The sequence below is a fragment of the Nannospalax galili genome, unplaced genomic scaffold (assembly GCF_000622305.1).
Source record: "Nannospalax galili isolate Female #2095 unplaced genomic scaffold, S.galili_v1.0 scaffold267, whole genome shotgun sequence".
NCBI lineage: Eukaryota > Metazoa > Chordata > Mammalia > Rodentia > Spalacidae > Nannospalax > Nannospalax galili.
Genome location: NW_008357518.1, coordinates 817,308 through 841,944, shown reverse-complemented (window position 1 = coordinate 841,944; position 24,637 = coordinate 817,308). Strand labels below are relative to the sequence as shown.

Below are 24,637 nucleotides of genomic sequence, written 5' to 3'. Positions count from 1 at the left end.
AATTATATTTATATCAGTCCATTTTCTTCCTTTTCAGTGTTGTTCCCTTCTCTCGACATGGATAGCCATATGGAAAGAGTTTTATTTCCTATATAGATATGTTTCTTTGTTTTATCTTAATTTGAAAAGTACTATAACTGACATAACATGGATGAGCATACACGTACATAAATATAGGTATTCATACACATGTGTATACAGAAAGACAGACTAACAGGTACTGACTGGCACTAGGAATTGGAAGTAGATTCTGGTTTGCTGAAGAATAGAATCAGGACTGCAATGAATAATTGACAAACTGCCTGTGTTTATATATCACTGAGAAATTGTAATATAGCAATATAGCAACATAGCAAAAAAGAGCCTAAAATAGATTCATGAACACACCCATGCACTGTGAGGATGTGCATGCCCTGTGGAGGACAGGGGATGGGTAAGAGTCATTACTGCTACTCCGTGCAGCTGATTTGAACACACAGTGTGTCACACTGTGCTGAGTGCAGAATCATCGTGGTGATGGAAAATGTTTCCCTAGAGCCATGAGTGTGATCCCAGAACTACGCCCCCAAACAAAAGACAAAAAACCCAAGTAACACAGTGCCACTTCTTCTGAGTGCATGGCAAGCTTGCTTGTTCTGTGTCTGCCTTTGAGGAGGAGTGCCCCAATGCCTCCATCCCAGTCTCCACTACTGATGAACTACAGGGACAACCTGTGTTGACTTGGAACGGAATCCTGTGTGCTACTCCATTCCCATAGCAGGTGCCTACAACTTCCATGACATACTCTCTTCCAAAGTGTGTTCTAGAGAAAGAAGAGAGACAGATAGGCAGAGACAGAAAGCGAGAAGAAACAGAGACAGACACAGAGGCAGAAGATGAACCTCCACTAACTCATCTGTTTGACCTCCACAAAGAACTAAAAAACCACACCTTAGCCATGATGGTGACTAAGTTAAGAATCCAATCAGAAATCACTACTTTACCTAAGAGCAGTGGTCTCTGCAAGTATGTAAGAGGCCAAATTTAAATAATCTCATACACATACACAGACACACAGACACAGACACACAAAGACACACAGACACACACACACACGCTCATTCATTATTAGTTACCTAGGACATCCTGAGCTATGTTCCCTGCAGGATGGTCCTGGTATCACTTGTAACATTACCGGTCCCATTACTACCAACCCCAGAAGATAGCTGATAAACTGCACAGAACTATTTTTACCAAGCTTTTTGCACTGAATTTGTAAAAAGACTGTAAATTTGGGCACTGGACTATAATTTGCATAGCATTTAATTTGTATAGCATATAATTTGTATTGCATTTCTGTTCAAATGCTATCTATAAAATATATTGTAAAATACAGATAATAGCTTCCTGTGCTAGTGTCAAGGGAAAGAATTGATTTAGGAGCTGGAAACTATCCCACAAGTATACATCCACACTCACATACGTAAGGATACACACACACACACACACACACACACACACACACACAGTACTCTTCATCAAAAAAGCTTCCTTTTGAAAAGCATTCCTACACCTTCACCCACCACTCACCGGCATGCCTTGGAATCCTGGGTCTCCCTTGGGCCCTGGAACCCCAGGAGCACCTGGCCAGCCTGGATTTCCCTTGTCACCTTTCAGTCCATCTAGCCCAGGGAGCCCTGGAGGCCCCATGGGACCCGGATGTCCTAATGAATGGAACAAAACACATAGAGTTAAGGTGAGAGGGGTCACTGTGTCACTGGGCCAACAACTGTCCTTAACCATAACACCACCTTGCGTAGCAGCACAAACCTCTAAGAAATCAAGGATGGTCCTAGATGGAAGGAAGACAGTTCATATAAATACCAGAGCCTCAGCAGTCAAACACCTGCCCACTGGTACTAGTAGCACAGTCTGTCTTCCCAGCTACTCCAGAGCTTAAAGCTGGAGGATCCCAAATGCAAGGCCTGCACTGGGCTACAAAGTGAGTTCAAGGCCCGTGTGGACAACTTAATGAGACTGTCTCTAAATAATAATAAAAGGTCTGTGGATGTAGCTCAATAGTAAAGCAGTTGCCTAGCATGCACAAGATCTAGGTTCCAACCCCCAGCACCACTAAAATAAATAATTAATTTAAAAATTAATAATTGCCAAACATAATGGCTTACACCTTTAGCCCCAACACTTAGGAGACAGGTGGATCTCTGTGAGGTTGGCCTGGTCTACATAGAGGGTTCCAGGCCAGTAAGGCTACACATTGAGACCACGTCTCAAAAAAAAAAAAAAAAAAAAAAAAGAATAAGTGAATGAATGAATGAATGAATGAACCCTTATGGCTATGAGTTCAGGGGCTAACACCACCACTATGGTGTTCGTGTACCTGTCATTACAGGCTTGGCTTCCAAAACGCCCCAAAGCTACAGTGCCCAGTGTCCTATAACATCACTACAGTAGACAATTCAGGGTAGAAGATGCTCGAACATTGCATTGATTAAAACAAACACCCAGCCTCATCTGTGTTGCATATTTCTGGGTAATTTGCCTTTTTGCATCTCTCTAATTATTTAAATTCCTTAACAGAAAAGACACCGAAAGACTTTTAAGTCCAGTGGAGGCCAAAATGTAGCTTCTAGTTGACAACTGCTGCAAACCTCTAAATGAAAAGCTAAATTGATAAAGCACACATTATGCATACAGTCCCAGGCTCTGACACTGGGTGGAATGCTCTTACCTGGCAGGCCAGGTTGACCCTGAGGGCCACGGTCTCCTTTGGGCCCCGCCACAGGGTGGCCAGGAGTGCCAGGTAAACCCGGCTGTCCTTGAGGGCCCGGAGGACCCATGAATCCTTGCTCGCCTTTGGTTCCGGGAATTCCTGGACTTCCAGCCAATCCAGGGAAACCCACTTCACCCTTGGAACCTGCACAGTGGAAGGAAGTGAAAGGATAGTGAGTAGAAGGACACAGGCTGCGGAGATGCTGCACTGACAGGCAGGGACGGGGCGGGGAACGCTTCTTGCTCTCTGGTGCCCTCAGAGGGGCGCTTCCCTGAGGTACCAGGAGGAGAACAAGTGCACTAACATCTTTCCACGGTCTGGCTGAGAAGAAACACAGTTACTCTTATTTATGCATTTTCAAAGAAGTGTCCAATGACAAAGGCATCTAATATATGTTTTGAAGTCTATAAGCAAATGAACTGCTAGAACGAAGGCCTTACTCATCCAGATATGCAGAAAGCAAACTGCTCCATCCACACAACAGAGCACTATTCAGCAACCAATAAGAGTTAACTAAAAATACAAACAACAGAAAGAAGTCAGAACTGGAAAAAGTGCAAACTGCCTGACTGAACTTGAGGAGATGCAAGGTAAACCATAGCTCCTAAACAGGGATGGGAGTGTTTGCCTGGGGGTTGGGGTGCAGGACAGAGGATCAGAAGTAGCAGAGTGATTTGGGGGTGGCATGGGACACTACCCAGAATGCAATATTTGTGTGGTAGTGCTACCACAATAAAACTGATTTAAAAATTAAGAAAGTAAGAGCTTACAAGGGGAAAAACGTGTACATGTTATTTAAAACTTATCAATAACATTATCAATGGTATTCGGCATGTACCACATACCATTTCAACCCATGATTAGATGGCGTAATCACAGGACTTCTATTAGCCTCTGGACCCTGTTCCTATAGTCCACAAGTAATCACTGCCTTCCTTAAGTCCTGTGGTCACTGGCCCCTGTTGCCCTAGAATAACAGCAGCAGGCTGACAGGTATGAGGAGGATGGGCAAGCTGAGAACGGTACCTTTGTCTCCTTTGGTCCCTGTAAAGCCTGGGAATCCTCTTCCAGGTAGACCTATAGGATAAGGGCAGAAAAGGACATGTCTCTGCTCAGTTTGCAGAGACAGTGCAAGGCAAGGCTGCCTCTGTTCTGATACTATGTATCACTTGCAAAGTCTTTATAAATTAGTTCAGAGTTACCTGGGAGCAAACTTCCATTCCTGAAAGTGTTACCAACACCCTGCACTGGGACTGAGATCTATAATTTAGTATTCTCCCTGAGGACCATTATACTTGGATCCATTAAGGTGCTGAGCAGAAATGATCTGTGCTAATGAGTGTTAATTTCCTACTGAGGCAGATCAGAGAACCCACCTCTCCCTGGGGCACTGGGGTAAGAGACAAACACAATGAGGCCCTGATAGATGCTACCAAGTGCTTTGCTGCTAGAATTGAGAGTTCTGTGTCAAGCTTTTGCCAATCTTTTTATTATAAAGACCCCTTCTGTACTTTCTGTGGTGGCGTGATGAAAGTTGAAGAGCAGCCGTTGTGAGGCCCTTTCCTTAAGCCTGGCAGGCTTGAGTAGGAACTGTCAGCTGAACAGTTCCCTTTCTAGTACCCAGCAGACCACCCTCTTTGCAGTCCAGCTGTCAGGACACTTTATAGTCTCTCTGAGGACACTCTGGCAGCTCCGAATGGCCTGAACCAGTCTTGGAAAGCAGCAAGACAAGACCCAGTGAACTCTAAATGTCCCTGTAGCCACCCAGGTCACTAGAGGAGTCCCTCCCCTTGCGTCCCAGTGGAAAGGCAGGCCTATGGGTGGTACACAGTGCAAACACCCTTGCCACACAGTCTGCTGCCACCTAGTGTTCAACATAGAACCAACAAAAGGCTTCTCAAGAGCCCAGTCTTGTTTGCTGTTTGTGACAGGGTCTCCCTCTACCCAGTCGGGCTTGTTGTCTACCTTTCGTCTTTCTCACTAGGAGAATGGGCTGAGTGGATAACACAAAGAGGAGACTGAAGCAGCAGTATCCAGAGAGGGGCCAAAGAGTCTCAGGGAGAGTCCAGGGCAGGAACAACGGGGAGCAGCGGCAGCAGAGATAGCGACAGTTGCAAGGTAGAAATGACAGGCCCTGGTTGATAAGAGTTCCCAATCTGCCAAGGGTCCCAGACATTAGACCTGAGAGCTGTGACACTAGGTGCTGGAGGAGTTGAGGGTCCCAACACTCAGGTCTGTTCAGAAGATGTCATACTAGTGGGTGCTGCGAATGCTGGTGGCACTCAATTCTGCCTGAAGTCAAGGATTACGATAGCTGTCAAGTGCCAGGCCCACTAGTTGTGAAAGCCTAGAGTCATAAGATCTCTGGCAGCTGGGTGTGGTGGCGCATGCCTTTAATCCCAGCACTCGGGAGGCAGAGGCAGGCAAATCTCTATGAGGTCAACCAGCCTGGTTCTCTGGCAGCTGGGTGTGGTGGCGCATGCCTTTAATCCCAGCACTCGGGAGGCAGAGGCAGGCAAATCTCTATGAGGTCAAGGCCAGCCTGGTCTACATAGTGAGTTCCAGGACAGCTGGGCTACAGGGAGACCCTGTCTCAAAAAGATGAGAAAAAAAAAAGATCTCTGGCATCTAAACCCAGAGCAATAGGCCCCCAGCTTTTAGGGTTTCCAACTGGAAGCCTCTGGGTCTGCCAGTTCAGTCCTAGCCCTGAGTATGCCAAGGCCTGGGGACGGCTGCAGTAGAAGATGCCTACTTGTGATTTCAACCTGAGTAGAACAAAAATACCCAAGCAGCTGATTGGCAGCATTACTAGTGTCTGGAGACAAACTGGCTTTTCTCTGATGACCATTCAACTCACCATCCCTCCCCAGGGAGGTGGGAAAGCTGGAGAGACATACAGTACAGTGGACACGGGAGCCAGCTGCACCTGAGCAGTGGGTAGAGGTGACTTGAGGGAATGTAGAGGGCTTCTTACAGATAGTTTTTATAGGAAAATCAATGTGCATAATATAAGAATAAGGCATGAAGAACTGGACAAAGAATTGAAGAGAAGAGTCAGTGCTAACAGCGAGGAAACCCTGAGCTGGTCCTCTACTGTCCTGCCAGACTTGGTAACCTATTTCAAACTGTGCTATGTGTGACTGCCACAGCTGGAAGCTGGTACTGCTGCCTTGTTACAACAGCAAAAGAGATTTTTTTTCTCCATCCAGTGTTGCATCTGTGGCCCTGGGCTCAATCCTAAGAGAAGAGCCAGCCTTAGCATGCTTAGAAAGAATAAATGACCCTCCCCGCAACCCCACCCCTCATGTCCACATCCACGTTGCAAGAGCCGAGGGGAGCACAGCACAGATGCCCTTGTTTACAAAGTTCTGTTCACTCAATGTGGCATGCAGTCTGAGTGGACCACAAGCCCCCCGAAGGAGAACCAGAGCAGAACTCACCTGGTTCACCCTTCTCCCCTGCGGACCCTGGGATTCCATCACTGCCAGGCTCTCCTTTTTGGCCAGCTGGGCCCGTGGGGCCAGGCGTGCCAGGGAGACCTTGGGGAGAAATCACAGTCACTCATGGACTCTCCCAGCACACCAACCTCCATAAAGTGGCCCCTTTCAGACATCCAGACGTGGTAACAGAACTGTTTCCTGAATACCTGAAGTCAGTTCTGATACCCTCCGTCAGGACTCTCCCTGCAGCTAGCAACCTCACAGAGAAAATGGAGATCAAAGTCTAAAATTTCCACCTCACTACAAAAAAAAACAGCTAGGAGATTCTGGCCCTAGTTCTTGATAAGCGTACGACCTCCCAAAGAAAGATCATGTGCACTCCTACAGACTCAAGTCTGTTGATTTGAAAAGTAGAGGGACAGGACCTGGTCCCAGACCCCAAACAGCCTGGGGCCTGGTTCACAGGGATCTATGCTCTTGGGAGGCTGAGACATGCCCACCCCGCACATACCCTTCATCTGCCCACCGGGTGCCAGCCAGTGGTCCCACCTGCTTCTCCTTTGACTCCAGGAATACCGTCCAGTCCTGGGAGGCCTTTGTCTCCTTTTTCTCCAGGCAACCCAGGGCTTCCTAAAGAGAAAATGAAAATCCAGAGGTTCTGTAAGCTTCAGTTTCCCTTGCTGTGATCCACAACCCAGGCATTGCCCAACCCAGGAGTCCCCCAGCCCACCTACCTGGATAGCCGATGCTCCCTGGAGACCCCTTTGGACCTGGGGACCCCGGCATGCCTGGGATCCCAGTGCTGCCTTTCTCTCCTTTCTCTCCAGGGCTTCCTGGGAAACCCGCCAGCCCCTGGTCTCCCTGCAAGGAAGAAGGCGGCATATTAACATGTCCCTGGGTGTGTGTCTGTAAGCACTCAATAGACCACAGCATTCTGGTACAATTAACATCACATCACAGAATCCTATTGGTGCATTTTAGAACCAAGACTCAAAATCCACTTCTGAGATGCTTACGGTGTCTCCTTTCTACTTCTTAAGTTCCTCACCCCACCCCTCTTCTTCCTGCTAGAGATGTCTAGACACCCTCTCTCTCAGAGCTTCTAGATTTTTCCTTGGGGAGAAGGGGAGTGAGTAGAAGCAGGAGAAGGTAACTTTCAGTAAGCTGGGAGGAGTGGTTATGTGTCACAGTTCATCGAATGTGTTAAGAGAGTTGACGAACAAACATGTGCCAGAAACATTCCAAGGAGACGCAAGGAGGAGGCTGAGGGAGGCTGGTTACCTTGTCACCAGGACGCCCAGGAATCCCAATGCCAGGCAGACCTGACTGTCCTTTCTCTCCTTTTGCCCCCTTTTCTCCAGGTGAGCCTGGGGCACCCTGCTGGCCGGGGATGCCGGGCACACCTTTTTCTCCAGGTGTTCCTAACAATACAAATGATCAAGCTTGAACTCGAGATCAGCTAATACAGACAACCAACCAAGAGCAGTAATGGAACACAAACCCCTCGGCTTCTCAATGTACAAACAACTCAGCTGAGAGTCCTCATGCAAATGCTCCCCTATCTTTTGAAGACCATTGTATAAAGAAAGAGAAGAAATATATCAACTATTTAGAGCATTTACTCTATGATCAGTATAAGAGCATTTATGATTTTATGATACAATCAGCTCAATCAAAAGCTCAGAGGGGCACCAACCATACATGAGTTTATGATATATGTTGGCAACAAAGATACTAAACTCAGTCACAACCAGCAGCCTAGGAGTTTGCACATCAAAGGAAGTGGTCAGGGTGCCTCACAATGACTGGAGAGGCGAAAGGAAGGCAGGTTCCAGGCTTGGCTGACCCTTCGCAGCTTGGGCTGAGAAGCACTGCCTCCCCGACTAATTGGACTCTGACTGTGGACAGCACATATTTCATATTACAATTTTTTTTTTAAGCAATGATCATAGTGTCAGCCAAACGCCATCTACCCCCCAGGAGACCACCCAGAACTGAGGGTTGAATCAGTGTTACAGACATGACCTCCAGGGACTCCATCCTCCTAATGAGGAGAGATACTCTCTGTAGACACGTCCCACCGCCCTACAAAGACTTCGTCTCCATATCCAAGTTACCTGGCAAGCCCATTCCACCAACTGATCCTTTGGGTCCAGGGAGTCCAGGGGAGCCTGGCGTGCCGCTGAGACCTGGGTCGCCTTTAGGACCTAGAATAACAGAGAAAAGGCCAGTAAGCCAATGTCATAGAGAAGCAGGCTCCTTGGTAACAACTCTAACCATGTGTTCCACACTTACCCGGCTGTCCAGGATGCCCTGCCTGTCCATCCTTCCCAGGCACTCCTGGGGTTCCAGGATCTCCTCGGGAACCTTTATCACCAGTAGGTCCAATTTGTCCTATACATCACAGAAAAACACAGTGAGTGCCCATGTTTGCTGAGAAGGCATCCCCACATTTGCTTAGAAGCTCAGGGGGATGTGGTCTTCACTGAGAAATATTCTCCACCCACCTTTCTCTCCTTGGTCTCCCTTCTGTCCCTTCATGCTGCCCATGTCCACTTTATCCATAGATCCTGGTTTGCCAGGGAGCCCGACGTCCCCTTTATCGCCTTTAAAGCCAGGGTCTCCCCTGGGTCCTGAGGAGCCCGGGAAGCCATGGTCCCCTGTAGAGGAAAGAGAAGAGCTCAGTAAACCTGGCCCTGCCTTCCAGTCGAAATGCTGAAAATTTCAACACTCTTTCTAGCCAGCAACTGCAAAGGAGGGAAGGAACTGGAACATGATGCAAGCTAACACTGGGTGACAGGTGTTTGGGTCGCATGGGAGAATGTGACCCCAGGTAAATGAATAGCAAAGTCATCGTCTCAAATTTGTCATTTTCTAATAATTCTAGCATGTCATTCAGGTGAATCCCTTGTCCCTCCTTCCTAAGTGTCTTTATCACTCTTTTAACCTGTCAGTCCCTAGTGCCCCTTAATTATAGACAAATCGTAGAATAGGCAGCTTTCTGCTTTACAGTATCAGTTTCCCTTTTATAACTTATAATCAATTTCTCCTTTTGTAAGTATTTTGGACCAATTCCAGACAGCAAGAAATAAAAAGCTGAACTTTCCCACCCATGATGTGGATGGGCTGCAGTGATGTGGCTCTGAAGACTCAGGCATTGTCCCCTCACCTGACTGGAGATTACACCACACTTCACAGGGGAAATCTAGGCCACACTCATCTTTCTCCACCCACTGGGTAGGCATAGGACTGAACCCTCTGTGCACAGAATTAATTCCCACTGAGAGAGAGAGGCATCTTCTAGCCCCTGGCTGGAACTTCCGTATCACTTTCGTCTACTTCTTGAAACCAAATGTGATCTAAGACAGTGCAAGCATTTCCCAAGATGCTCAAGAAATAAAAACACGAGATGATCTGAAGACTGTCAACCCTCTTACCTTTTACTCCAGGTAATCCTGGGGTGCCTGCTGGTCCTGGTGAGCCTGGTTGCCCAGGGGTCCCCATGACACCCATTTCTCCTTTAGTACCTGTAGACAAAATGTAGGTCTGTGAACATGTCTTATGTGGACCATGGGTAGCAAATGTTAGGAATCAGGAAAGATGGGTACCAAGGCCTGTTCCCTCACCATCAATAGAGACAAAGCTCAGATGTCACTTACCTGGGAACCCTGGAACTCCAGGAGTACCCTGTTGTCCAGGAAGACCAGGGAGCCCTGACTGTCCGGTGAGACCAGGAAGTCCTTGAGCCCCTTTATCTCCTTTAGGGCCAGGCATGTCCAGTCCAGGGAATCCAGGGAAACCTTTCTCTCCTTTCACTCCAGGTAGACCTGAGGTTGGGTGAAGTGCAAATATCTTTTAGAATAACTCATGGAATGCTCCAGAATGGGTACTATGTATAGTATTTTCTGAAGAAAGCATGTGAGCCTGCCAATCTTGGGGACTTGAATGATGGCCAGGGTTCGGGATCATCAAGGTAGTCAGTGGGTAAGCCAAGCTCTAAGAGAAAAGCCAGTCCTTTCTGCCACCAAGGGTGATGGTGTCTTCTGTAAAGCCTACCAGACCTAGTTAGTGTATGCCAGTTTCCACTGAATATTTTGTTCTAAACCCTCCTGTACTAGTATAATTAGTATAATTCTAGGATTATTGGTAGAAGAGCAAAGGCAGCTAGATATGGAATCACTTAAATTATCAATAACATATTAAGCCTCCAAATGAAGATAGCAGGGGAAGGTCATTAAAAATAAAACTTGAAAAGCTAGCGAGTATGTAATAGAGAGATTTCTTTGGCACATAAACCAGACTCAGTGGGAGGAAATAATAGGAATCTTCGCTTCGGGGCGACTGCCATTGTTTTGGCAGTTGTGGTAACCTCCCCTCTAGTCCCACCATTCACATGCTTTGGGAAGAAGTAGTTACATCACCTGATGACCCTGGTGGTCCCTGTCCTCCGGGGGGACCCATGGCTCCAGGAGGTCCTATTCCTGGAGCTCCTGGTGGTCCTGCGGGGCCTTGAACTCCAGGAGGTCCTGGGTCACCTGTCAGGAAAGATATGAATCTAAGTTGGAGGATAGAATGGGTTCTATCCCATACACCACCCATTCGTACACCAGTCACAGCCATGGAACCCTGCCGGAGTCTCATCAAACCATTTGAACCAGAGTGGACTGGGCCCTCAGCAGGTGCTCTGCGAACACAAAGCCAAGAGACCCATCCTGACACAGTCTAAGAAGTTACCTCTGATCCCCTGAAGTCCAGGAGGGCCGATCAAGCCATGTTCTCCAGGAACACCTGGTCCCCCGATACTGCCCTTCTCTCCAGGTGTGCCAGGAATGCCTGGAAGACCTGGCTGCCCTTTGAGTCCTGGCAGCCCAATGCCAGGCTCTCCCTGAAAAGTCCCAAAATACCAGAAGTAAAGCAATTAGAAATGGTTTTTCAGTCTCAGTTGCCTAAACAAGGAGCCTCAGTATCAGAGTTTCTGAGGGAATAGGCCTTGGGTCACTGGGGCCATCTCTGTGTACACTTGCTGTCTCCCAAAATAGAGGCCCCAACTGGTTCCATCATGGGCAGTGGTCATCTGGAGCCCTGAGCCCTTTCTTCTGCTTTGTGCCCATGCCTTGCAGGAATTTCCCTCTGTTTCCTCTAATCAGAACAGGAAAGAGTGATCAGTAGTCACTCAAAAACTTCAAGTCTGATGAGATGAAGGAGGACACTGAGGGAAGGAAAATGCTAAGTCACACAATACCAGGACTCAGCCAGAAGCAAGTCCACCCCAGGTGACACCTGGCAAAGTGGGGACATGTTTCTAATTGTCACAACTGCAGGTGAAGGGAACTCTGTTGGTGTCTCGAAGGCGGGAGCCAGGGAGATCACTGGGCACCAGGCACAGGGTGGCCCGTATAGTTATAGCATCAGCCAGACCTTGGCTGGGATGTCCTATGTGTGGCCCTCTTGGTTGGCTATTTCTTTTGGGACAACGGCTCTCAAACATCTTTTGTCTGTCACTCACAATTAGAAACACATTTCACACTGAACCCCAATATACATAAAGCTGAGATAAAAATTTCACACAGCTGAAACAAGTAACTAACTTCCTTACCGCCTCTTGGACACTATTTCATTAAAAATGAAATCACGCTGGTCCAAGCATGAGATTTATAATCCACATTTTATATGTCCAATAAACAACAAAGATGGGGAATGCTCAGCACCTACCTTCTGGCCCTGCACCCCTGGGTTGCCAGGTAAGCCATTAAATCCAGGGCGACCTGGAGTCCCAGGAGGTCCCATGTCTCCAGGCAAGCCATCAACACCTATTATGAAGAGTCAAGAAAACCATTATAGTTGTAAAGTCACTCCACATTCTTCACTTGTCATGCTTAACTGTCAGTTTGACAGGGTCTCGAATCACTCAGGAGACAAAGCTATATATCTAGATTAACTTAATCTAAAGTAACTGGGGTGGGAAGACTCACTCTGAATATAGCTGACACCACTCCATGGGCTGAGGTCACAGAATGAATAAAATGGAGAGAGCGAGCTGAGCACCAGCATTCATCTCTCTGCTTCCTGACAGTGGATGCCATGTGAGCAGCTGCCTCACACCCCTGCTGCCATGCCTTCCCCTCCATGATGGACTGTATGCTTCAGTTGGGAGCCAAAATAAGCCTTTCCCTCGCTCACTTCTTCCCTCTTTCCTTCCATTGCTTTTTGTCAGGAATTTTCTCAGGGTAATCAGAAAAGTAGCTAACATATCATTTAAACAGAAGCAGCATATGGTGGTGCTGGGTAGGCTGCATACTCTTGTGCTACCTGCTTACAGAGTAGACCCTCTACACAAGGTGACATCTGCCTATCTGCCACTTGTTGGAGGTGGTGGGGTCATCGCCATCTGAGTGGTCTAAACCCATGGAGGCCCCTCTGGGACCATAAGTGCTGGCTGGAGGGTGCCTTGTGGCCAGGGCCTTCTCTTTCCACACAGAGTGGCATAAGACAAATCCATCACCAGGAACCAGTCATGGAAGATCACGGCATCCTTCCCCATAAGGGCCACTGGCCAGAGTCATATCCCACACACTAGGCTCATCAGAAGCTTACCTTTGGGGCCAGGAGGCCCAGGAAATCCAATCCCTGGCTGGCCCACAGCACCCTTCTCTCCTGGGATGCCTGGCCGTCCTGGGGTTCCTGGGAAGCCTCGGTCACCTGTGGTAAGAAAGATTGGTGATCAGTAGAAGAAAGGCTGAGAGAATCCTGTGGTGACCAGGCAAGCCAGACATCAATAGTACCTTGAGGCCCTTGGAACCCAGGGGACCCTGGAAGTCCTGCTGCTCCAGGAGGGCCAGGTAGAGGAACTACCGTTCCTGCTTCACCCTTTGGACCTGAGGAAAGAGAACAAGAGCATCATATATGTGAATTGCCATACCCCAGCCTCTCACAGGACAGCATGGGAACTGTCATGCTCTAACAGAGGGTCAGCATCCTCTGAGGGACACAGTGTGGGACCACCACACCCCAGCTAAGGCCCCAAATCCTCTGGGGACACATCATGCGGTCAGTGCACCCAGTCCTCTCAGCACACATAGGCTGTATCTACCACGCCCCCATCCTCTAAGGCACCCTGAACAGCTGCACAGCTCTTTAGTTCCTTGTTTCCTCCCTCCACATTTCTAGAGTCTTGCCCAGATCTACTCATCTCAAAATGTATGTCCAAAAATGATCAAAATGTTTATTCAACACATTCAAGTCATAGAGATTTGGAAACTCTCCCATTAAAAAAAAAAAAGCGAAGTGGGATGTACATGTCTGGGGACGGGGGAGGGGGGGAAACATGGCACTGAACTCCTTAACTACTTTATCTTACTCAGGTCTCAGTAGGCCCCAAGAGAAACACTCTCAGGTACCCATGTTACAGATGCAGAGGCAGTTGCTCTGTGATGTCCTGCAGGGAGGTGAGAACCTAGATGAGTCCAGCCCACATCACCCCCATCAACTCTGGCTCCACCCTCCCACATGTATCTCCTGCAAATCAAGCCCAGATTCATGCATTCAGGGACCTGGAGTCTTAGCAGAAGTTCTAGAAGAAAAAGAAAAAGAAAAAGAAAAAGAAAAAAGAAAGAAAATCAAAACACCATTTTCTCAATTCATCAGACAGGATAGCCCCAGCAGCTAACCTGAATCTGCTCACTGTGAGGTAAGTTATCCAAATGATAAGGTGAACATTTTATATCCCTTCCTAGTTATACCCTAAGAAGTACTGGAGGTCAGGATACTGCTGTTCAAAGTCACCGGGCTCCTCTGGGAGTGCACAAGGACTCCTCAGTACCCCATGGAATTCCAGGTAAGTAGAGCCTCCAGGAATGGCTGGCCTGCCTCTCACTACAGACCGTGGGAACTGACTGGCTGCTCGGTGACACCCTGGGATCCAGGCATTTATGGTCACCACATAAACAAAGCTCCACAGATCAAAGGTCAGTTTCCTAATCCAGAACTGGACAGGGTCTAGATAGCAAGGAACTCTCCAGAATGCAGACAGCTGGTCAAGAAAACCGTCAGCACCTCCTTCAGGTGCCTTCTCCTTGGTGTGCGAGATCTATGTGGAGGGGCCCTGCTGATTTCTCTCATGACCATTTCTGGTCTAACTCTTTCCATAGCTCTGAACTTTACAGAAGCCATGGTGCAAAGAACATTGACTTGTTGACTTGGGAGTCGGAGCCGCGAAGAAAAGTGATCAAAGGTCCCTTTCCCTGACTCACTGGGGTCTCTAAAAGTTCCCCCTGTATTTCTCTGTTTCTGAGGGAGTCCTAAAAGAAACATTTTGGTGTCCTCTATTAACAAAGTACAATTATCAATGGGGTGTGTGCTGAGTATACAGTGACCATAGGTAACAATAGTGATGAAAAAAGGTTCCTCAGGACACTGCTCTCAGGCTTTCCCATCAAAACCAGCTGATTCCACCTGTGTCAAGGAGGACATAATGTCTCTAATGAGGACAAGAATCAATAAACCTGAGCTAGTGTTACAGCTAGGGACAGAATCAGCAGAACCGTTAGCGCCAAGGACACCTCGTAACCGCGCCAGCGGAGTTCTTTCTGGGAATTCTCATCACTGGCTACTTATCTCCTATGTTTTTCAAGGGTTACTAGTCACACTTTTTTCGTCACTATAGGTCCTTCATTAAACCTAAGGCTTTGCACTCTTACTTCCTCCTCAGTGCACAAGTCACTTCTAGCCTCTCCCTTTCTCATTCAAGATTGACTAGGGAATGATGGGCACATTCCAGTCAATGTGGAATCACATTAAATAAATAATTGAGCACCTGCCTACCTATGCAAGGTGGAGGGTGCACCTTTCCCCCAAAGGGCCCTAATAAGGAACTGGGTCCTGGGAAACAGAGAAAGCTGTGTATGGTGCCTGCTCTGAGTTCTCTGATAAACCCTGCTGGGGAGTCTGGGAGGGCAGGGTCTGAATCTTTCTCACCATTTCTTGTCAACGCTCTGCTTAGGGCTTGACACACAAACCACTCAAAAGTCAGCAAGTGACCTGAATCAACATGGAGTTGAACTTTTACAGGATTAGCCCAGAGATGCCTGAGATGTGGAGAGTGGAGATCTTTTTGTAAAATCTTGTGTTTTAACTACTTCTACCTCTGCAGCTGGCTTTGGCTGACCTACGCTCTCTACACTAGCTGATCCACCTGACATAGGAAAAAATGAAGAATGGAAGCTACAGAAGGGCTTGCCCGGGTCACATCCCCCTTCTGGAAAGAAGTAAAGCACCCTGCATCTTTGACCCAGAGTCTCTGTGACCTTGAAGCTGCCCCTGAAGGCACTTGAGGTTCTTGACCCTCACCTGGCAGGCCTGGGGACCCAGGTCCTCCTGGAAAACCCGCTTGTCCTTTGTCACCAATGGGACCAATAGGACCATATCCTGGAGGCCCAGGGGGGCCAATGTCGCCACGACTGCCAGGGAAGCCAACTCCTCCAGGAGGACCACGCTCTCCTTTCAAGCCTATGGAACCCTGAGGAGACGAGAGGAAGGAAAGGTTATCAGGAGGCAGACAGCATCAGCATCTGTGTCCATTCACATGTCTGTAGCAAATCAGTGACAATAGTCTAGTCAGCTCATACAGCTTACTGTATCACCGCCCACCAGGTCAACCTGGAGTTAACAGGTGACACCAGCACTCTTTTCTGTAAGCCAAGCAATCATCGCTAGTGCCAAGCTGAAAGACAGAGACATTTCAGAGGAGAGTTCTACATCCCCATCTTTCAATAATGGGAGTGGTGTTAGCTTTTATAAATAGCTTCCTGTGGAGGACACAAGATAGGGACACCCACCCATTCAGTCCTCAGCACATCAGAAAAGACTCAGCCATCTGTAAACTAGTTAACTCAAGTTCACTCCACCAACCCCTACATTCATGGACTTAGGTGGGCCTAAACCACAAAGTCTGCGCTTGGAAGTTCATCATCCAAATGAGACTACAGATAGGACTCAAAGCACTCATTTCTTCACTCTTTCCAGACCGTCACTAGTGAAACACACACTCCACGCCTAGACATGAACCTACCGGGGAGCCTTTGGGGCCAGGAAGTCCTGGGTGGCCATCTCTTCCAGGGGACCCGGCTCTTCCTGGCATGCCGGGCTGTCCTGGGAAACCTGGGTCTCCTTTGTCACCTTTAAGTCGCATGTCAAAAAATATCTCTCCAGGCTCTCCCTTGGCTCCAGGCTGGCCCATGAGTCCTGGTGCACCTTGAGGCCCCTACAAAAACAAAGGCTCGTGACACCATAGAAGAGTCTGCCATGCAATGCATCAGCCATGAAGCTGCAAAACCACCCTCCTGGAAACCACATCTTTAGAGCTCATGTAGAAGCAAGCCAGCGGCTCCCTGACAGAGCCTCTCCACTTGGTGCTTTCTTAAAATCCCATAACTTTCTTAGGTGTTCCACAAGGACCAGATGGGACAGGGTGCCACTGCACCTAGTTCTTAGAAAGTCCTTGGGTAACTTTCTGTTCCCTAACAACTGTTAAATGTTTGAGAGAATGTCTTGGTGACTGCTGGGGTGCTGAATATGTATGACTCTCACACCATGTGTGACTCTTATGCCTGGGAACTCCAGGCACCGTGTGGATACAGAAGCAGCGGAGGCTGTGAGGAAGGGTGGGAGTCATCATTGTTCTTGGTCTGTGCATACTGAAGCTACCCAGGTTTCCTTTTCACAGTGGCGCTCCATAGTCTGGAAGAGATAAGGGCTTCCAGGGCACCAGTGATTGGGGAAACCCAGGGAAAGAGCATGGGCGCAGCTTTGTAATTAGGTTTTGGGGAAGTTATTCAGACTTTCCTAAGACTCTCTCAAGAGACACAGTCTAGAGTGTTTTCAGCTTCTGGAAAGTCGAGTCTACAAAGAATGCCCACGCCCACCACCCTGTCTCTGCCAGCCTCCCTGAGAGCAGAGGTGCACAAAGAGGATGGCAAAGGTGTCGAGTATTTATCCCAACTGCTGTCTCTTAGGCGTGCGAAAGGCACAGCAGGCTCACTGAGGACTTGGCAGAATCTAAACTCTCTATAACTCATTTTATTATAATCCCTTTCCATGCACTGTGTCAAACCCCTCTTCCCATGATGTATACTTCTCCAAGAAAGAAACAGAAAACCAGAGACTCTCCAAAACTCATGCATCCTCTAGATTCAAAAAATGGTGGCCACTGGATTCCTACCCATGTGCTGGACCCTCATGATCCAGCTGTTAACCCTCATCACAACTCTACAGGGAAAACATGAGCACCTCAGCCCAACAGAGGAAGGGAGTTGACATCAGCTCAAAGAAACAAGTCACCAAGACTACCCAGCCAGAAGGTGCAGCATCTGGGTACAAGAGTACCAGCTCCTGTCTACAAAGCCTATCTGTGTCCCCTTACCAGCACTGATGAGGGCCAGGTGTTACCCAGTGAAATCTGCCAGGCACACATGGGGATGGGGCTCACAGAAGGAGGCTCTACGGCCTGCTCAAAGTCCATCCAGTCTAGACTAATGTAGAAAGGATGACTAACTTTTATGTCTTCAGTACTCCTTAGCCAACTGTGCTGTGAAGAGCAGACCCACATGTGATGCCTTCCTTCCAGCTTGGCCAAGGATGGGTAGACTCGGGAGCTGCTCTCTGCCCCATCCTGTACTATTTAAACATTTAACTACCCTAAAAAAGACTGTCCTTCAGTCCTTTCATCTACATTTCAAGGACTTAATAGCCACCACTGTCCAGTGGCTACAAAGCTGAACAGTCATACACACACAGAATACTTCTGTTGTGACAGAAAGTTCTACTGGACACTGATCCGGGAAGGCCCTGAGCTAGGCTCTGGACATGAGACACTGCTCTGGTGTCTGCTCAGAAAGGTGGAGCCACTAAGGCTGTCTGCTTAACTATAAAGAATGGAAAACAAGTACTTCTGCCAGCCACCTGCTGGAAATGTTAGCAGAAGGCTGTAAAAAATATTTCATTAAAAGGTATTGTGTCTTTTAACTGCTTCTGTGGTGTTAATATTCACAACGATGTCCCCATAAATCCCAGTGAAAATTAGCCCCACAAAGCCTTTCCTGGCATGCCCAGGCCTCTTCTACTGTGCTGTAAGGTTGTCATTCCAGAAACTACTCCTCTTCCCTAGGACAACGTGCCAGCAGTCCTGTCCCTCCGCCGGCATCCGAGGCTTTGGAGGCAGAACCAACTTTTCTATCTTTCTCCTTGATGTTTATGACAAAGGAGACAACAGGCCATGTTCATCCATAAAAACAAACACCAGCCAGGTGTGATAGCACACACCTTTAATCCTAGCACTTGGAGGGCAGAGGCAGGAGGATCTCTGTGAGTTTGAGGTCAATCTGATCTACACAGTGAGTTCCAGGCCAGTCAGTGGTACACAGAGAAACCCTGTCTTAGAAAAAAAAAAAAAAAGAAAGAAAATCAACGGAAGAAATTACAACCAGTATCTACTTGTTTCTATCCAAGAGTACCATTACTTCTTTATTTCAGAGTGATTGTTCTCTGTCTAGACACAAAGCTTTTCCTATGATATTAAGGTAAGAAAACAGAATTATTATTATTATTATTATTATTATTATTGGTTTTTTGAAACAAGGTCTCCCTGTGGCCCCAGCTGGCCTAGAACTCACTATATAGACCCAGACTGGGATTAAAGGCATGCACCACCATGCCTGGCTGGAAAATAGAATTTTTAAAATTTTAACAAGTGAGGATCTTGCCAGTCACCACTCTATTGGAGGAGGAGTTTCAACTTCTTTAAAAGTGGTCCTGGTAATGCTAAAATACCTCAAATATCTTTTTGGCACAAAATTTCCTGATCCTGACCTGCCTGAAGCCATTTCATCTAAGTCCCATAAGGAATCCTCTGCTGCCTTGAAAGCCCAATCATAGCTGCTCTACTGAGGGAAGGAAGCTGACACACCTGTGCTGTTGACATCCAACAACTGTGTCCCTGTGCCAAGTTGGGCACAGCCTGTTTTGGCTGAACACGCCCAGTGCCCATGAGATCCGCTAGGACACACTTGAGCTCCTGGTCTCACTTACAGAGCCACTGTTCGTTACTAAAATCAAACACTGGACTTTTAAAAGGAAGCATCATGGGAACACCATATAAACCCAAAGAACAGCTGGCACTGTGCGTGTCCACCTCAGCTAATGCGCCGGTGCCTGGTTGCTGGTGGGCATGCCTCCCAGCCTCCAGTTACTTTCAAAATAGAAGGGCTGCATCTCAGAGCTGACTGAACCATGAAGCTGTGATCTGGTACTAATAAAGGGAATGACTGTCTTCCTGAAGAAGCAGTTTGTTTTTACACCCCTCTGCTCTCAGAGGCTTTGGACATCCTGGGGAAGAAACGGCTCCTAAAGGCAGGAGGAGAGCATTTGTGTTGTGGGGTTTTTCTCTTTGTCTTTTTCCTGATGTCTCCCCAACTGTTCCTCTCTCTCACCTCTCTCTTCTTTGTGCATTTTCATGCTATCTGGGGTCAGAGGCCAGATGTCTGGCCTGGGTTCTAGCTAATGAGGAGGCAGGAAGGGCCTCAGGAAAGCCAGGCAGATAAAGGATAAAAAGCAATGGGCAGAGGTGGACAGATCCTTTTCTATATCCTTCAAAGTTTGGTCCCCCATCACGGTCAGCTATTTGAACTTTTCATCTGCTTAGAACTATTTTAAACAACTGTGATTTCTAACTCTGCTCCCCAGGCACCAGAACCATTCTGGGAAGCAGAGTTGGGACGTGACTTCAAAAGGAGGGCACAGGGGCTTGCCAACCATCTCTCTCCTGCTTCCTTCATTTCTGCCCTGGCCTCCTTTAGCAATGCTTCCCATAATAGCTAAAAGCAGGGAACAATTTTAAAGAGCCAAAGCTGAAAAGGATAAGGATAAATATTTAACTTTCGATTTCTGACAAAGAAGGAAAAAGAGACGGAAAGAAATGAGAGAAACTAGCTAATGCTTACAGAGCCTGGGAGAGGCAAAGAGAGAAACAGGCTCAGTGAGGTTTTATTCCTCGCAAAGAAAACCAAGTTCATGCAATTAAGTAACTCCTTTAAGTATTAGAGATAATTTGTTCTCTTCTCAGAATGACTTCTTTTAAAGCAAGGCTTAGCTGCTGGAATTCCGTTCGACTGAAAGTTTTCATATTTGTTTCTCTGAATTCATGAAGATTTCACTTGTAGATTTGAAAAGACATCTACAATGTAGATGCTGTGGTGACATGGAACATCTCTGAAAAGATATTTCAAATCCCAGGAAAGAAAAAGGCCAGCTTCACTCCCTCTGTCCAGAGATACCCCTGGGGCTGATCACACCCAACCGATAAGACTTTAGAAGATTACATAGGTGATGCCATGAGCAGCTATCTCAGAGAAAGACAGCAACCAAACTCTCCAGCAAGATTGGAGACTACTGGTAAGTGACTAGTGGTACCCTCTGGACCTGAAACCCTGAGAACAAGATGCTGTACAGTCCAGCTGGTACCAATGACCACCCAGCAGCGCCTGGACAAAGATGGGGGCAGTTCTGTACTGAGGAAGTGAGAAGGCCGTGGGGACACAGGCTGTAAATTTAACAGTCATACTTGTTCTCCAGGCTTCGGTGAGGGTGTGAGGAAGAGAAGCGCTCATTCACCATCACCGTGCCAACTCCCACAGGATACAGAAACTGAGTGAGAATTTAAGAACGTATGGCTCTGGTTCCTTCGGTGGCGACTTCAGTATGTGCATGAACTCAGGCAGGTGCACTTACCGGCAATCCTTCAAGACCATCCCTGCCAGGCAGGCCTCGGTCGCCTTTGGCCCCAGGCTGTCCTGGAAAACCTTTGGAAAGAGACAGAACCACAGCACCAATGGCACAACTCTTTCAAACCCCCTTTCCCCAAGAGTCAACCATGTCAAAGTCTTTCTATGAAGTAGACTATCATTTGAAGAACATCTAGCAAGTTAGACAACTAAAACTAAAACTCCTAAAATATAGGCTCAGGGGGGAAATCATGAGCCCTGTGTACAAGTCACTAAGAAGGTAGCTGCAATGTCTACCCACCTGCAGCCCCAAGACCCTACGAAGTAAGCCTGCTGACTTCCCTGGTGCTAACTTTATCTGCAGAGCTTTGAGAATCACTGTGTCATTCCTTTCTATCAGGAGAACCTCTGAGGCCACTGTGACAAGTGCCCTTGACCATTGTCCTCCACGTAGACACACTCAGGTAACAAGCTTTGGTCCTCACTGATAGACCTCTGCTTTGGGGAAGCAGGCATCTGACCACAAGGCCAACTCTGACCTGTGTCTTCCCATGCCCCAGAGCTTACCTATCTCTCCTGGGGGCCCCTGTGGCCCTGGGGGGCCTCGAAGTCCTTCTGTATCACAGGCCAGGCAGCCCTCTCCTTTCTGACCTGAAAGAGGAAGCACAGAGTGCTTAATGTATGACATTAAGGCAAACTTCCCTCTTCTTCATTATCATCCCAGCCCGCCGCACTCTCAGTGAGGTGAACCCACATCCCAGGGGGCTCCCCTGCTGTGAATGAACACCCTGCTGCCCCCAGCACATTGCATGCACACTTGATGCATGTCTAATAAGTCCTTGCCCCTCTCTCAGCACAAGGATGGGGCTGGTGGTTCTGCCATTGGCCTGAAAGAGCCATTAACTCTCCCTCTAGTTCTGAGACTTCCTCCCCCTCTTCTCTCTGATTTAGTGCTTTTTTACTGAGTATGAACAAAAGCCCATATTCTTGGTTGAAGACAATCGATATGAGGTTACAAAAGCAGAAACAAATTCCTGGCTGGCTGGATGCTGGGTAGAGAAAAGGTGGTGATGTGGAACCATGGAGGAGGAGGGCAGTGGGGAAATATAGGAGAACAGGGCAGCGTTGAACATGGGAGGAGAGGGCAGTGTGCAACCATGGTAAGTAGAGAGCAGTGAGGAACCATGGGAGGACAGGATGGTGTAGAACCATGGGAGGAAAGGGTAGTGTGGAACCATGGGAATTAAAGAGCAGTGAGGAACCATGGGAGGAGAGGGCGGTGTGCAACCATGGGAGGAGAGGGCAGTGTGCAACCACAGGGGGAGAGGGCAGTGTGGAGTCATGGGAGACACTTCCCAGCTTTGGAAATCATCACATCTCAAGTTTTGTTTTGCAAACTAAGCTCAAAGGCCTTTCGAGGTCTCAGCTATAAGTATATCTCAAATCATAAACTGGTTTCTAGGCACAGATAAGGCATAAGATGGAGCCAACAGTGTTGAGGAGAAACTAGGAACCTAGCAGAGGCTCAATGTCCCTGCATTACTGGACTAGCCCTGACTGACACCCCTGCCACAGGCCCCACTGCTGCCATCTCCCTCCATCAGGCCACTGCCAGGAGGGGAAACAGGACTGTGCAGGCAGGTTCATATCTCTGAGGTGATGGGGGAGAAAGGCCTGTGTTTCCAGGAGACAGAACAGGAACCCACAGGGGATGGCTCTTGTGCAGCCTGAGTACTTAGCTAAATTCTGGACACCAAGGGATTTTGTGGGCATCTATACTCCCAAGACTAGATGTGGGGCATAGTGCTGTAACAAGAGGGTAAAGAGTGGGGGTGTGGCTCTGTGGTGAAACATCTGCCCATGGTGCAGAGTTCAGTCCACACACACACACACACACACACCCCAAGATGTTTCTCCTAGGATTCTATAGGTGGATAAACATGATTTCAGCCTAAAAACTCTGGACTTCAGGTCCATCATAAAATGAAAAACTCATCGCAGAAAGTAGTGTGTATGTGGTAAAGAGAGGGACTCAGAAAAACCCTGGCATCTTGTCGCTGTGCAAATGCCAAGATGCTCTCTAAAGAGAGTTGTTTTCCACATATTTATAGCTTAGACTTTCGAAGAGTTCAAATTCTTTACAGTCCAAGCCAGAAATGGTCAACAATGGAGCTGGTTTTCTGAGGGCCCTCTATTTGTTCTGCTCCACAGTTAACAGGCACATAAATATCGGAATGCTGTTGTTTAGTCTGTGCTAAGTCAGTGCTGTTGGTGCAGTCCCGTCTCACCATCTGATTGCCGAAGAGATAAATCAGTGTCCTGCACTGACGTCACAGCAAACATTTGGAAGGTCAGAGATAAAACTGAGAGCCCAGAGTAAAGCTGGTTAATCCATCAATAGCAGGGCTGCCTGACTGATAAAAACAAGGCTTTGAAGGATCCTGAGACCCCAGGTATAGATGGGTGATTGGCTTGAAGGAAGGACGTGTTTTCTTTTCGAAGGAAACTTGCAAGCTCTGAACTTCAAACCTGTGCTATCAGTTGAGACTTTGATCTGCTGAAGATGCAAATAGAAGCAAAACTAGATTCTTAGTCCTTGGGAAGGTGAAGGACAGTCCACTGGCCTTCAGGGCTGAGTCTCCTCCTCCCCCTCCCTACAACTAGGGCAGAAGCTCAGCATCAGACAATCTCAGCTGAGCTGCAGAATATACATTCTGGGATGTAAAGTACCCCTAAATAAAGCAACAGGTGCTCTGCCTGCACCCCACCCTAATCTGACAAAACCTGAGCAAGTAATTGGGGGAGGGGTTTGATCTGTACAAATACAACCATTGTTTTAAAAAAATAAATTAAAATTTCTTACCCTTTTCTCCAACTTCACCAGTCAATCCTGGGTGCCCTGGAGTCCCAGGAGGACCCTGATCCCCGGGTGGTCCGGGCTGACACTCCACAATGCCATCTGAAAGCAATTTTTAAAAACTGTAAGACCACAGCTAGGCATTTCCACCGTCTCCTAACTGACCTTATTATAAAGCCAAATTATTGGGCTAATCGGAACATTTTAGAAACCCAATTCTTATTTGCTTCCAAACAAGCCTAGGTTATTAACTTGCAAAACCATCATATACAGGATGCCCTCTGTGCAACTGCAGAAACCACAGCTAAGATCCTGTTTCAAAGAGTCTAAGCACATTCCATTAGCTCCATCCTCATTTCATTTTTCCCCTCAAAGTACGTGTCATCATCCAACTTTACAGAGTAAAGAGTAAGCTCAAACAATGGGATTTACTGCTGAGCAGGCACTAAGGTCAACCCAAAGACTAGGCCAACTCCACTTCTTTCTTTCCAGGTTAAGTACCAGCAAGTGGTCATCATGTTAGAGATGCAGGCTGTCCTGGGGAAAAGCCTCTAATGCTTGTTCATGCCGTATGCAAATAGGTATGAAAATACCAACGACCATACTGCAAACACCATCTGTCACGGGTCTAGTAAAAGGAGTGTTGTTTCACAGTTCAGAGACACATTGTGATAGAGTTTGACACTTTGGGAGTGACAGAGTTAAGACTGGCAGCCAGCATCTCTACCCAGACCCCAGCACAACCCCTGCTCAGCAGAGAAGAGACCTGCTGACCCTATAGATACTCACAGCCCTCTCT

At 47.7% G+C, this 24,637-nt stretch overlaps 1 protein-coding gene across 1 annotated transcript in view; it reads right to left on the bottom strand.

The window, feature by feature from the left end:
- Nucleotides 1–24,637, bottom strand: part of Col4a1 (collagen type IV alpha 1 chain) — a 148,839-nt gene that overhangs the window by 20,183 nt on the left and 104,019 nt on the right. The window contains exons 22-43 of the mRNA XM_008855193.3: nucleotides 23,845–23,940; nucleotides 21,549–21,632; nucleotides 20,989–21,059; nucleotides 16,277–16,468; nucleotides 15,556–15,724; nucleotides 12,993–13,085; nucleotides 12,805–12,909; nucleotides 11,923–12,020; nucleotides 10,945–11,095; nucleotides 10,632–10,745; nucleotides 9,870–10,037; nucleotides 9,648–9,737; nucleotides 8,718–8,870; nucleotides 8,506–8,604; nucleotides 8,328–8,417; nucleotides 7,492–7,631; nucleotides 6,945–7,071; nucleotides 6,760–6,840; nucleotides 6,211–6,309; nucleotides 3,797–3,847; nucleotides 2,729–2,914; nucleotides 1,570–1,703 (exon numbers count right to left, since the gene is read on the bottom strand). Coding sequence (XP_008853415.1) covers nucleotides 1,570–1,703; nucleotides 2,729–2,914; nucleotides 3,797–3,847; nucleotides 6,211–6,309; nucleotides 6,760–6,840; nucleotides 6,945–7,071; nucleotides 7,492–7,631; nucleotides 8,328–8,417; nucleotides 8,506–8,604; nucleotides 8,718–8,870; nucleotides 9,648–9,737; nucleotides 9,870–10,037; nucleotides 10,632–10,745; nucleotides 10,945–11,095; nucleotides 11,923–12,020; nucleotides 12,805–12,909; nucleotides 12,993–13,085; nucleotides 15,556–15,724; nucleotides 16,277–16,468; nucleotides 20,989–21,059; nucleotides 21,549–21,632; nucleotides 23,845–23,940 — 2,591 coding nt within the window. The remainder of the gene's footprint in view (nucleotides 1–1,569; nucleotides 1,704–2,728; nucleotides 2,915–3,796; nucleotides 3,848–6,210; nucleotides 6,310–6,759; nucleotides 6,841–6,944; nucleotides 7,072–7,491; nucleotides 7,632–8,327; nucleotides 8,418–8,505; nucleotides 8,605–8,717; nucleotides 8,871–9,647; nucleotides 9,738–9,869; nucleotides 10,038–10,631; nucleotides 10,746–10,944; nucleotides 11,096–11,922; nucleotides 12,021–12,804; nucleotides 12,910–12,992; nucleotides 13,086–15,555; nucleotides 15,725–16,276; nucleotides 16,469–20,988; nucleotides 21,060–21,548; nucleotides 21,633–23,844; nucleotides 23,941–24,637) is intronic.